Source organism: Brachyhypopomus gauderio, chromosome 4 (genome assembly GCF_052324685.1).
Source record: "Brachyhypopomus gauderio isolate BG-103 chromosome 4, BGAUD_0.2, whole genome shotgun sequence".
NCBI classification, from domain to species: Eukaryota; Metazoa; Chordata; class Actinopteri; order Gymnotiformes; family Hypopomidae; genus Brachyhypopomus; species Brachyhypopomus gauderio.
In genome coordinates this window covers 9,679,586-9,694,062 of record NC_135214.1, presented here as the reverse complement: position 1 = coordinate 9,694,062, position 14,477 = coordinate 9,679,586, and the positions used below count along the sequence as shown (strand labels likewise).

The 14,477-nt window shown below is 38.5% G+C and overlaps 1 protein-coding gene across 10 annotated transcripts in view; it reads left to right on the top strand.

Moving 5' to 3' along the window:
• The window catches only part of lrch1 (leucine-rich repeats and calponin homology (CH) domain containing 1), a 110,793-nt gene that overhangs the window by 46,417 nt on the left and 49,899 nt on the right, over positions 1 to 14,477 (top strand). For all 10 annotated transcript variants that reach the window (XR_013130369.1, XR_013130370.1, XR_013130368.1 and 7 more), the window contains exons 3-4: positions 244 to 370; positions 9,428 to 9,533. Coding sequence is in view for 7 of the 10 variants with exons in the window: in XM_077002061.1 (XP_076858176.1) it covers positions 244 to 370; positions 9,428 to 9,533 (233 nt within the window). In the remaining 3 variants the exon portion in view is untranslated. The remainder of the gene's footprint in view (positions 1 to 243; positions 371 to 9,427; positions 9,534 to 14,477) is intronic.

Below are 14,477 nucleotides of genomic sequence, written 5' to 3'. Positions count from 1 at the left end.
ATAATATCATTAAAGTTTTTATGCTGTGCTGTAGAATATATGCAATTTATGAAATAAGCTTAAAATACTGTGTTTCACTCCTGTTATAATTTCACGTAAAACTTCACAATGAACTTGACATTTAGGAAATTGTGTGTTGTTTTCTAATTTTGATCTCTAGTGTAGATATAGCCATATGATAATTGATGTTTATTTGATTTTTGGATGTTGATTTAGTATTGTTTGTGATGTTGCAACATGTAGTCGGAACCAGCTGTCAATGGTGCCTGCGTGTGTGTGTGGTCTTCCACTGCGAGTTCTCAATGCCAGCAACAACAAGCTCAACTCTCTCCCTGAGAGCATCAGCCAGCTCACCAACCTCATGGAACTGGTAAGAATGATGTTTATGTGTCTGTTTACTCAAGCTTTATTTTTTTGTTGCCACTTTTTCAAATGCAGGGAATTGTACTTTACATCATTACTTCCCATTATTGTGTTTTTACACACACACACACACACACACACACACACACACACACACACACACACACACACTCATAGAGACACATGTTAAAGGTGACATACTCCCTGGGTTGTTGATGAAATGCCTGTGACTTTGGTCAAAATACCACAAGGATCATGCAGCACAGCACCCTTCTCAACCTACCTGTTTTTGCATGTGTGCTTCTAACAAAGTGACTAGCTGGGAGGCTGGTTACAGTTGCACTTGTGCTAGTGTTATTGCACAACCTATACAACCACCTTAACATCTTGTAAAGGAAATGAACTTACACATTTTGTGCAGAGATTTACCTAAACTTCAAAGTTTTTTAGCTTTGTATAATGATTTCACTTTTCAAATAAGATTGTCTTCCTTTTTGATTGTCTTACTACTACTATTGTCTGGTAATGTGCAACCAAATTTTGGTCCTGAGCTGGAGTGCATTCCGACTCCTTCTGATTTTAAATTATTGTCTGGTCTTAAAATTGTTCACATTAATGCGCGCAGCTTGTTATCCAAAATGGACATGGTCAGAATCTGTATTAACTTAACTGATGCAGATATTGCTGTAATTTCTGAAACATGGCTGACTAGATCTATTGAAAATGATCACATTAATATATCTGGTTATATTGTTTATCATACTGACAGGCCTAGGTGGTGGTATTGCAATTTATGTCAAATATCAAGATTTGATGCCTCAGTAATTCTTTCTGAATCCGTCTGTAAGCAACTTGAAATGTTGGCACTGAATATGGAAATATCTAAGAGTCTTTGTATTACGATGGTTGGTTGTTATAAGCCTCCTTCAGCCCCTAGTGAAGTGTTGCATTTTTTAAGTATCTTTTATCTAAACTGAATTACAGTGAACTGCTTTTGGTTGGTGATTTAAACTGGGATTGGCTGAGTACAATTTCAGATGAGTTTAAATATTTTTGTGTTACTTTTAATTTTACCCAGTTGGTGAATTTACCCACTGGACCAAATCTTAAAAACCTTTAAAAAATCTTTTTTTGATTAATCTTTGATTAATTTGATTATTACTAATGTTCCACATAAATTCTCATCTTTGGGTGTTTTCTGTAATGTCTTAAGTGACCATTGTGTTGTTGCCACTATTAGAAACACCAAGGTGCCCAAATCTAAACCTTGTATAATTTGCAAGAGGAATCTTAAAACATTTTAATGAACAAGCTTTTCATCATGATTTATCTTGTGTAGAGTGGCAGAAGATAGGGCTGGTTCCAGATGTTGAGTTAGCCTGGACATTTTATAAGGACTTTTTAATGCAAATTGTAAGTAAACATGCCCCTCTAAGGAGTTACAGGGTTAAGGGGCTAGATAATCCATGGTTTTTCTCAGAGCTAGCGGATGCTATTTATGAGTGAAACCAAGCTTGGGCCAAGACAAGAAAAATGGCGAACGAAAGTTGCGTGTGCGAGTGTCAATTGCTAAGCGGGAAGACCGCTAGCAAGCACGGACAATCTATAATAGTAGCAAAAACATAAACGATGCAGCGCTTTGGTGCATGGCACTAGTGAGCTATTTTTAAAACAAGCCCGCGGGCGACCCCTGGTTTATTCAATATTGACGGCAGCCTAACTTTTTGATTGACAGTTAATTGAGCAATAGAACACGAGAGGGAGTGTGTTATCGTGAATATATGTACATGCCGTTACTTGACTACGTGTCCGCGGAGTGATACAGAGAATGAGAATACCGTGCAGTTATCACACATATCTGCAGGGTTAGAACACTTCTCAACCAGTCGGATTGTGAACTAACTGTTGTATAATTGGCGAATAATCATTTAGTGTTAGAAGGGGAGGGACAACTGTGAATTTTGATTGGACATACATTTAAGTAGATTTCTCGATGGGACCAATTAGGTTTACAAATTTATATGTAATTCATTGGCCCTTTGGCGAGCTACTCGGAAAGGGGTGGCGAGCTACTGGTAGCTCGCGAGCGACGTGTTGGAGACCCCTGATCTAAACAATCCACAAAAAAACTCTCAGTGAACAAGACCACTCTTCTACCTACCTATATTTTACATGACTCGTCACCTGTATATAATAAACTTGAAATTTTAAATTGTTTTAATAAGCATTTTACAAAATCACGTTTTTTGTTTGATTCTTTTGGTATTGGCTCTGTGAAAACCTGCACAAATTCTCTAACTTTCACTGGAGCTCCTTTTAACTTTGTACCTTTTTCTGTGCAGGAAGTTGATAAAGCCCTTAAACATTAGATCTCAGAAAACCTTTTGGACTTGATTTGATAGATCCTTAATTTTTTTAAATTGTCTACATATTTACTAGCAGAGCCTCTTACAATTATTTTTTATCTCACAGTGGAAAGAAAAAACCATCCAAACCATACCATCCCTTTGGAAATCAGCTTTTATCTTCCCATTATTAAAAGAGGGTGACCCTGCAATCCTGCAAAAATTATAGACCGCTATCCAATCTTTCAGTCTTGCCAAAATTCTTGAAGCTCTTGTTAGTGAGCAAGTAAAGCAGTTTTTATATTCAAATGATATTCTGTCAAAACATCAATTGGGGTTCAGGAAAAAACAGCAGCAATGAAGGTAGTAATTTATATTACTGTTGCACTTGATAAAAGACAACATTGTGCATCTCTTTTTATTGATTTGTCAAAAGCGTTTGAAAAACGTGTTTTTTTAAGTCTACATTTTAAGTATAGATTGAATCACTCAGGTTTTTCAGTGTTGCATGGTTTTCAAATGATCTCAGTAATAGGTCCCAGTGCATTAAATATGATGGTCTGTGCTCAGAATTTGTTACTATCTATAAAGGAGTACCACAGGGTTCTGTATTGGGCCCTGTCTTATTTATATCTAGTCAAGAAATTGAGGCTAAAATTTAGTTTTTATTACTGAAATTAGTTGTGTTTCTCTTACTGTAAAAAGGCAACTTGTCGCTGCAACATTTTTTTTCAGTGTTGGACTAGGGGGATCTCTTGTACATGAATGCTGTTGTTCAATGTCTTCGAAAGCTTAACACTGTGTATCATGCTGCTTTGAGTGTAACGATTCAACCAGGAAGACACGGATCCAGTTGCGGAATACTGTAGTTTTTATTTGTGAAATGAATACGGAGTACTCGTACAGGTGAATAACTCCGTAGGGTGTGTGCAGTGTATGAGTGCGGTAGTCGAAGTCAGGACGGTCTGAGTTCACGCCGGGTAGACAGATGGCTGGAGGTACAAGAGGGCTAGGCTGGGGACGAGGTCTGGAACGAGAGCAGAGGTCAAAACACAGGAGAGCAATCAGGGAGAGATAACGCTTGGTAGATGGCATGCCAACAATACTTCGCAACCCGGAAGATAGAGGAGGAAGCTTAAATAGTGCGAAAGGGGAGGAGCGATGAGCGGCAGGTGAAACGCATCACACGGCGATCATGTGCTGTTCCTGACATTGAGGTTCATTACAATTTGTAAGATGCTCACTCATCATTGTCAACTATACAATCGTGTAGGATGGCCTGTTCTGGCAATAGTATAGTAATTTTTACATTTTCATTTATAAGGCAATTTCAGGACTGCTGCCTTCATACATTTGTACTTTTATTACTCAGAGAAATGCAGAATCTTATTCTTTCCATTCGCAAGATTGTGTGTTGCTTTCTGTCCCTTTTGCTAGGACAGGATTGGGGGAAAATGCCTTTGGTTACTCTGCAACTTATGCATGGAACATGCTGCAGAAAGAAATTTTTCTGAGCACTTTTAAACCCTAACTAAGAGTAATTGAGGCTAACTGTACTATATGCACTTGTTTCTCATGATGTGTTAATAACTCATAATGTGTTTTTACTGCGTATTTATCTAATTGAATTTTGTGTTTGCTGCTGCCATATTGACCAGGACTCCCTTGAAAAAGAGGTTTTTGATTTCAGTGGGATATTTCCTGGTTAAATAAAGTTAAATCTAAGCAGCCATGATCAGAATAGCCGTTTTTTTGTTCCTGTAAGCACACCTATGTACTATTAACATATCTTTTGAGCATGAACCATGGGAGAAACATTGCTGCTGGCAAAAAACATAGTGGTGCAAACATATATGTTTGAACCAGAGTCAGACTACAAGCTATTTGCTTATTGTAGCTTTGACAAATAACATATATACTGCAAACATGCTGGTTTTCAAAATTACAGATAGACGCAAAGCATATTTTCCCTTACGAATTCCATAATAACATTACTAAACCCTGATTACCTGACTGGAACACAATTGTACCTTTGTCTGCAGACCAGCTACATTTGGATCCTGGGTGGGGAAGTAATGGTCTCAGTTATTCACGGCAAGCAGGGTCAGCACTTTGAGGTTGGCATTGCCCTGCCCCCTCCCAAATTACAATGTTTTTCTCTCACACAACACAACACAAAGCAAAGCCTATTTTTCTTTAGATTGTGTCTTTTTCTCTGAACCAATTATAAACCATGTGTTTGCTGTTCGTTGTACAATGACTTATTTGCATGTTTCTGATTTTGAGTATTAAAACTGTATTGTGCAGAGCAGACAGGTTCTAACCTTCACGTCAGACAAGTAGATAATAATGATATAGAATGATCTATAAAAATAATAATAATCTTTATTTGTATACTCAACTCAACTTTATTTGTATAGCCCTTTACAGAACAGCCTCGGCTGGGTCAAAGTGCTTTACAGAGTAAGTAGTAAACATAAAAACAGACAAGATTATTAATTATATGGTAAAAAAACAGCAACTATAACACACTAAAATACTAATAAAATTACTAATGACACAATTAAACAGTAGAACCACAAAAAAACCATACAACAATAAAAACAATAACAACACAAGTCTCATGCTGGGTTAAAAGCCAAGGAATAAAAGTAGGTTTTATGATGAGTCTTAAAAATGGATAGTGAAGAAGCCTGTCTGATATACATTGGAAGATCATTCCATAATTTCGGTGCAGCAGCTGAAAAAGATCGATCCCCTCTGAGCTTGCGTTTTGCTTTTGGCACCTTCAGGAGAAGCTGATCAGCTGACCTAAGGCACAGACTGGGAGCGTGTGGTTGGAGGAGCTCAGAGAGATAAGGTGGGGCAAGTCCATTTAGAGATTTAAAAACAAATAAAAGAATTTTTAAATGGATTCTAAAATGCACCGGCAGCCAATGGAGAGAGGCCAGAATAGGTGTTATGTGCTCCCTCTTACGCACTCCAGTTAGAAGTCTGGCAGCAGCATTCTGAACCAACTGAAGACGACTGAGGGAGGACTGGTTAACTCCATAATACAGTGCATTACAGTAATAAAGCCGAGATGTAATAAAGGCATGGATTACTGTTTCAAATAAAGAGAACACAGGAGGGGTCCCAAAATTGAGCCCTGAGGAACTCCATATAACAGGGCAGCTACTGAGGATTCAGCAATAGATATGCACATGGTTCTGTCTGTTAGATATGACCGAAACCACTCCAGTGCACTGCCAGAAATGCCCACCATGTGCTGTAGCCGAGAAATTAAAATGTTGTGATCTAATGTGTCAATCGCTGCAGTTAGGTCAAGCAGGACAAGAATCACATGTTCACCTGAGTCCGTAGCCAGGAGGATGTCATCAAAAACCTTAATCAGTGCTGTCTCTGTACTGTGCATAGATTTTAAACCGGATTGGAAAATCTCCAGGATATTGTGCTCATCCAGAAAAGATTTTACTTGGGTGTAAACAAGTTTCTCTAAAAAATTTTTAAATAAAAGGTAGTTTGGAGATGGGCCTATAATTAGTCAAAAGGGTGTGATCAAGACCAGAATTCTTTAGCAGGGGTTGAACTACTGCCCGTTTAAAACTCATGGGAATGACAGCAGAGGACAGACTGCTGTTTATAATGGCCAAGACATGATGCCCTATACTCTGAAAAACCATTTTTAAAAAGTAGGGAGGCACCGCATCACAGGAAGAGCCTGAGGGCTTTATAAGGCCCACTACATGCAGATTGCAGATAGAACAGCATTACAATAATCTAGCCTTGATGTGATAAATGCATGGACAAGTTTTTCGCTGTCAGCAGGAGAGAGCATATCTCGGACCTTAGCGATGTTTCGAAGGTGAAATTAAGCTGTCTTGCATGTAGTCATGATGTGTGATTTGAAGCTGAGCTCATTATCAAAGGTGAGTCCCAGGTTCTTAACACATTGTCTGGCATTCAAATTCATTTGATTTAAATAAGTCTGGACATCATTCCTTTGTGAATCACTGCCAAGAACAAGAACCTCTGTCTTCTGTTTATTTAACTGTAGAAAATTGTCAGACATCCATGTCTGTATATCATCTATGCAGTCAAACAGTGAGCAAATTGATTTTAGGGCTTTAGGTTCTAGCGAAATATAAAGTTGAGTGTCATCTGCATATTGATGTTAACTAATACCATGTTTATTAATGATGTGTGGTAACGGAAGCATATATAGGTTGAATAGTAACGGCCCAAGAATTGATCCTTGGTGGACGCCACAAGTTATTTCAGTGGTTCCCAAAGTGGGGGGCGCGCCCCCTAGGTGGGGCGGGGAGCTATTGCAGGGGGGGTGCGGAGCTTGAAAGTAAAACGTGCACATGTGTCAATATTAGGGATACACCGATACAAAAAATTCTAAACAGATCTATTCAGTATAATTCTATGCTTGTATTGCTTGCTTTTCGGAGTTAGTTCAACCTTAATACTCGCGCTGGTGGTATTCCACTTAGTCCGTTTATTTGCTGGTTGACCAAAATAAACCTGGGCTCCAGCAATACTTCACTGTTCATACATGAACTGGTGAGTTGTCCAAAGCTCATTGAATGCGTTACTTACAGAAATAAAATAGATAAAGCAATAAAATAGAAGAGCAGTGGTCTGACTCGGTCTACGGCAGAAAGCTAAAAAAACAATATTCCATACACGCGCTCAGCTCGCTCCCTTAAAGAGACAGTACACATATTTCTGGCCGTTACATGCTTTGTGCTCTGCGTGATGTCTGAGCTTGCAAACTAGCCGCATATGTATTGCTGTTTCTCTTATTTCATCTCCTTATTTATTTTAAATTATATTTAGAATTCTTGAACCATTTAAAAGGTTTCTTGCAGTTTATTTTTTTCATGTTTGACCAAAGTTGTGAACCTATTGTTTTTGTAAGTTTCAGGTTCTTTGGTATTATTTATTTTACATTCAATGTTATATTCATAATTGCACTGCAGAGTTTTCAATAAACTTGTAATTCAGTATGTCTGTGTTTAAAAAAAAATGCTTTAAGCCGATTCAGCACAGTTTTACTCTATCAGATCGGTTTTGGCAAAGGCGGTCTTTGCATAGAGGCGTGGCTAGGCAACTGCCTTGGGCCCCTCCCACTGCAGCCCACTGTAGGGGCCCCCTGATTAGCTGACTTATTTCTCGCATATTAATGTTGATGGGCCCCCTACCTAATTTCGCCTTGAGCCCCCAAATTGCTAAGTCCACCACTGGGTATCGGATCAGTATCGGCCGATACGAAGCCTCAGATATCTGAATCGGTATCGGAAGTGAAAAACGTGAATCGATGCATCCCTAGTCAATATGGGGGGGGGCGCAAAAATATTCTCATCTACTAAAGGGGGGCACGGCAGAAAAAGTTTGGGAACCACTGAGTTATTTTTTGACATGTGGAGGAAGAGGTACCTAATGTTACATAGTAATCACGCCCAGTTAAGTACGATCTAAACCAGTCTAAGACTAAGCCACTAAGGCCTACTCAGCTCTGTAGTCGATCAAGAAGTATTTCATGATCAACGGTGTCAAAAGCCGCACTTAAATCTAGCAGAAAAAGGACTGAGAGTTTGCCTGCATCCTTATTCAATCTCAAGTCATTTACTACCTTAACTAGGGCTGTTTCAGTGCTGTGGAGAGCTCTGAAACCAGATTGAAAAGTGTCATTTTTTTTATTTACTTTGACATAGTCATTCAACTGGATTGACAATATATCCCATTGTATACATATTCAAGCCGGATTATCATTTTGTTTTATATTTCCTTTATTTTTTCCTTTCCTAATCATCCACACACGTCAGTCCTAAAGGGATCCATCATTTTTTTGTCAATAAATACAAAACTGTACCTCTGTCCCTGCACAACTTAGTCTGTTGCAGTTTTTTTTCTGTCCCAGCCCTCCTTTCCGAGCCTAGAGTGTGTTTGGACAGTCCAAGTTCATTGGTCGACTCATCCTCCATAGTATTATCATTGTGGCCATTGAGCTACATATAAAGAGTGCTACACCTGCACTGGTCTGTGAATGTGCAATAAATATCAAAAGTTAAACACCTTTCTGATCTACTCATTTCAACAGACTGTAAAAACTGCTTTTTCAAAAAAATCCTTATTCATTGGCATAAAACTTTTTTTTAACTGTAACGCAAATAGTTACTTTCCCTGGTAAAGAGTTAATTTTATTATAGAGTAATTCAGTTACTAACTGAGTTACTTTTTTGAACAAGTAGTGAGTAACTATAACTAATTACTTTTTTAAAGTAACGTTCCCAACATTGCTGAACAGTCATTGCTTCTGAAAGGTTATGCAACAGGTAAAAACAGATGACCGTAGTGCTGAGATAAAAACCCTTTCTCTCTTGCTACATGCTGATTCCCTGTTGAAGCTTTCTTCCTCTGTGTGTATCAAAAGAAAGAATCCACTATCAACACAATTAATATTAAAACATTGCAAGTGTAACATAAATAAACACAATTTTTTTTCTGCAGAACATTTCTCACTCACTAATAATTCAGTTATTTATTCATTCATCTATGCATGATTGTCCGCTTAGACACATTCATTCTTCTGTCCAATTTAATTGCTTTGAATCCGACGTTTAATTACCAATGATAGCACAAATTTAAGTGACTGTGTGCATTTGTGTGTGTTGTGTGTATGTCGGTTTCTGTATGTGTGTGTCACTCAGGATGTGAGCTGTAATGAGGTCACAACTCTTCCTCGTCACATCGGAAGACTGAAAGACCTGCGAGAGCTCAATGTGCGCCGGAACCTCCTCTGTGGTCTGCCCGATGGTATACTATTCACCTGTTTAAACATAAACTAATGTATTTATTAGGGGTGTTACACGATTTAAAAAATTAATCGAATTAATCAGAAGCTTTGTAATTAATTAATCGAAATTAATTGCATTTTAATCGCATTTCAGTATTCAACATGAGAAATATTAATTTAAGTTTGAATGATGAATGAATCAATGAACATAATCATAAACTTCAACATCTTGTTTATTTTTCCACCAGTCTACTACACAGACCAATAGATGAGTGCAGAAAACAGAGCAAACAGTTTTCAGAACACTGAAAATTCTGACCAAAAATGTTGTTTTGCTCAGGATTTTGGAAGAATAAGAAGAATTGAAGTAAATCAGAAGATGTTTTTTAATACCATTTTAGATGGTATACTTTTTCTTTAATTTTCCAGGCCTTTGCCACAGGCATCTCCATAGTGCCTAGAAGTGGTCTTCTGCATGCTCAAAGCAAATGACTGGATCTTCCATTCATCATCTATAATATGAGCTGTCACACCAAGATAATTCTTGGTCCAGAGGTCCAGTGATCCCCAGTCAGAGCCACATTTGTGGCGCTCTTCACAATAACCTGTTTTACTTCCCTTTCCTCATCATACAGCTGCTGGATTTTCTTCGACATTGTCTTTCTGGACAGCAGTTCGTAACTTGCAATTTGCAGTGCTTCTTGTAAGCCTTTATTTTCGACCACAGAGAGCGGATAACACTCGCGCACTACGGTCACTCGCAAAAGTTTAATCCAGTCTTAATGGTCCAATAAAGGTAATTTAAAAACCATGACATTTCCTCATTTAAAAAAACCTGGGACGCCCGGGACAGGATGTGAAATACGGACATGTCCCGGAAAATACGGACGTTTGGTCACCCTATCGTATTAGGAATACAATACTGACCTACGCGTTAGCCCCAACATGTTTTGCATTGAGGTGGTAACGAAGGGTGGAAGTGCTCCTGTGATAAGCGAACTCTTTCCTGCTCAGGATGGATCGCTGGTCTCCTCATCTCATTATTCCTCAAGCAGGCGGGCAGCCATGTGGAGAAATGAAACAGGGAAAATTAGCTCTGTATGAGGACATATACAGGACAGGTAAAATTATAAACATTTCCGGAGTGTGGCAGCAACTCCGGCATTTAGTTAAATTATTACAGCCTAGCTAAAAAGGCAGAACCAGAAGGTAACATAGGCTTGGGGGCATTCTGAGACAATGGCATCCGTCCACTGCACTGTCAACAAACTTGAGTGACCACGAGCAGTGACAGGACGACAGCACCAGCGCCCCAGTCTACCATAAAACCCTTCGTCTATGAACCCCTGGATCTGTACTTTTATCTAAGGGGGGATATTAATTATCAAACGCTAAACTAAATAAGTGGGTTTTCAACCTAGACTTAAAGATTGTGACTGTGTTGGAGTCCCGGACGCATTTAGGAAGATTATTCCAAAGCTGGGGGGCCTTACAAGAAAAGGCTCTTCCCCCTGCTGTTACCTTATTAATTTTTGGAACTAATAAAAGACCAGCACCCTGTGATCTTAGTGGGCGTGGGGGTTCGTAATAGGAAATAAGTTCCTGAAGGTACTCAGGAGCAAGCCCGTGCAATGCTTTATAAGTTAATAAAAGAATTTTAAAGTCAATACGGAATTTAACTGGGAGCCAATGCAGGGCTGATAGGACTGGACTGATATGCTGAAATTTTCTAGTTCTGGTCAGAACCCTGGCTGCGGCATTTTGAACTATTTGAAGTTTATTTAGATTCCTATTTGAACATCCTGACAGTAGTGCATTGCAGTAGTCTAATCTAGAGCTAACAAAGGCGTGCACCAATTTTTCCGCATCATCCTGTGATAATGCATTTCTTAATTTAGCAATGTTACGGAGATGTAGAAAAGCTATCCTAGTAGTATTATCTATGTATTTATCAAATGATAGGTCAGAGTCGAGTATGACGCCTAGGTTTTTGGCTACTGTGCCAGGTTTAATGGGGTAGCCTGCGAGATTAAGCATTATTTTCTGTTTTGAGGCCTTAGGGCCCAGAAGGAGAACTTCTGTTTTGTCCTCATTAAGTTGGAGGAAGTTTAGAGACATCCAGCATTTAATATCTTTTACACAGGCCTCAATTTTTCTTAAACTGAGTTTGTCATCAGGTTTGGCTGATTTGTAAAGTTGAGTGTCATCTGCATAGCAGTGAAAATTGACACCATGTTTGTTTATAACTGTGCCCAATGGTAGCATATATAATGTAAATAATAGTGGTCCTAGAATGGAGCCTTGCGGGACCCCATATTTAACTTTTGTACGTTTGGATGGAATATTATTTAGCTCTACAAACTGATAGCTATTTGTTAAGTAAGAATGAAACCATGAAAGGGCTGTGCCAGAGACTCCAACCCAGCGTTCTAACCTTTCTAGCAAGATCCTATGATCAATTGTGTCGAAAGCTGCACTAAGATCAAGAAGCACTAACAGCGATACATAACCTTGATCTGAAGCAAGGAGGAGGTCATTTGTTACTTTAACTAATGCTGTTTCAGTACTGTGATGGGGCCTAAAACCAGATTGGAACTTTTCAAATATGTTATTCCTCTGCAGATATAGGCATAATTGCTGGGCAACAGCTTTTTCTATGATCTTAGATATAAATGATGTGTTTGAAATGGGTCTATAATTAGATAGTACAGTAGGATCAAGATTTGGTTTCTTAATCAGAGGTTTAATAACTGCTAATTTACATGATTTGGGCATGTGACCTATTGTAATGGATGAGTTAACTATAGTTAGAAGAGGTTCAGTTACCGCTGGTAATACCTCTTTTAATAACTTTGATGGAACCGAGTCTAGTGTGCAGGTAGCACAATTTAAGGAAGAAATTATTTTCTCTAATTCTGATTGTGGGAGTGGATGAAAAGCATCAAGTTTTTCTCCCAGTATGCGATTTAAATCGATGTCAACCAAACCAGATGACATACCAGTTGTATTGCTAATAAAAGGTTTTATATTTTGTCTAATATTCTCTATTTTATTATCAAAAAAATCTATAAATACATTACTAGTGAGGTTTACTGGAATCTGAGGTTCTGCGCCTGCTTGATTTTTTGTAAGTTTGGAAATAGTATTAAAAAGAAATCTAGGATTGTTTTTATTTTTCTCTATCAGTGAGGCTAGGTATGCTGAGCATGCTTTAGCGAGTGCCCGTTTGTAGTCAATGATGCTATCCTTCCAGGCACAGTAGAATACTTCCAACTTAGTAGATCACCATTTACGCTCTAATTTACGTGCTATTTGTTTTAAGTTTCTAGTTTGGTCAGTGTACCACGGAGCGAGTTTTTTAGATCTAGTCTTTTTATATTTGAGTGGAGCTACTATATCTAGAGCTGATCTGCAGGTATTCTCTATGCAGTTGGTTAGACTGTCTAACTCTCCTGGATAGGATGGCGAGTGGGCTAGAGCAGTTAAATCAGGGAGGGCTTCAATAAACTGTGTTGCTGTTAATGAATTTATCGAGCGCTTTATACACTGCCGAGGAGACGGGCGGGTATTTATGTTAAGATGAATCTCAAATTTGACTAAATAGTGATCAGAGATAGCTACGGTTTGCGGGAGTATATTTATATTATCTACGTCAATACCCAACGTTAAGATTAAATCTAGGGTATGATTTTGATAGTGTGTGGGTCCTACAATGTTTTGTGTAATGCCAACAGAGTCTCACTAATCATGTCTCACTCTAAACTCTATTCTCAAAAATACAGGAAAGAGTGGGAATCAAATCCTGAATTTAAAGCATGGCTGAAGCCATGTATTGGAGATGATACACGGGTATATTGCCTGTATTGTAAGGTTGATTTCTATGCCAACTAGTTCCTGCTAACTGCTACTCGTATACTAACATTTAACAACACAGCAAAAAAAACTATGTAATTGGCGTAAAAATGATTTATACAAATCACTAAAGTCATGTAGTTGTTTTGAGAAGTGACTGCCTATTTCAAAGGCAACAGATGTTGTTCATTTGTAGTTCTAACATATTTAGGGTGTTTTTTACTCACTTTTTTCTCTCCCAATGTTATTCATTTACAGCTTAAAAATGTATTATGCAAATTAGACGATGACATCATTTAGCGACTTCTAGCGACTTTTAGGACAAACAATAGCTACTTTCCTTACTGAGGAGTTGGCAACAGTGCCGCAGATGTCGATTCATTTGTCGTATTTTTCCCGACATCATCGTCCCACATGGTTTACACATCGTCTTGTTTTTCTCAAAGTCAAAGGAGAAATGTTTCCATATATCGCCGCTCATCTTTCTCCCTGCTGACATTGTCGAGTTAAACTTCAAGTTGAATTTCATGAGTGGCCACAGTTCACAGGCTGGTATGGTCTTCCCGGGTTCTGTGCGATGTGAAGTTAGTCCGTTAGTGATTGGACAGTTACCGGTTTGTCCTCTCCGTGTACGCTAAAGTACTTACAGTTGGATCTCTTCTTAACTTATCCCTACCTTTCACTAAACTAAATCAGGTCTGATTGGATGTCGTCGCTGGCCAATATTTTCGTCTCGTTTTTATTAGTTGATGAAAATGTCTATTACTTTCATCATCGTTTTTTTCCCCTTTGTATAGTTTTTATTTATTTATCGTCTTGTTTTCATCATGCAAAAAAGGTTCATTGATGAAAACTATGACAAAAATTATTCATCAACGAAATTAACACTGATTCTGCAGCAAGATCATTTTCATGCATGATAATGCACAGTCTCATGCTGCAATGAACACATTTGCATCTCTGGCTGCTATGGGCATAAAAGGAGACAAACTTATGGTGTGGCCCCCATGCTCCCCATACCTCAACCACATTGAGAACCTCTGGAGCATCATCAACAGGAGTGTCTATGATTGCAGGAGGCAGTTCACATCTAAGCAACAGCTCTGGGAGGA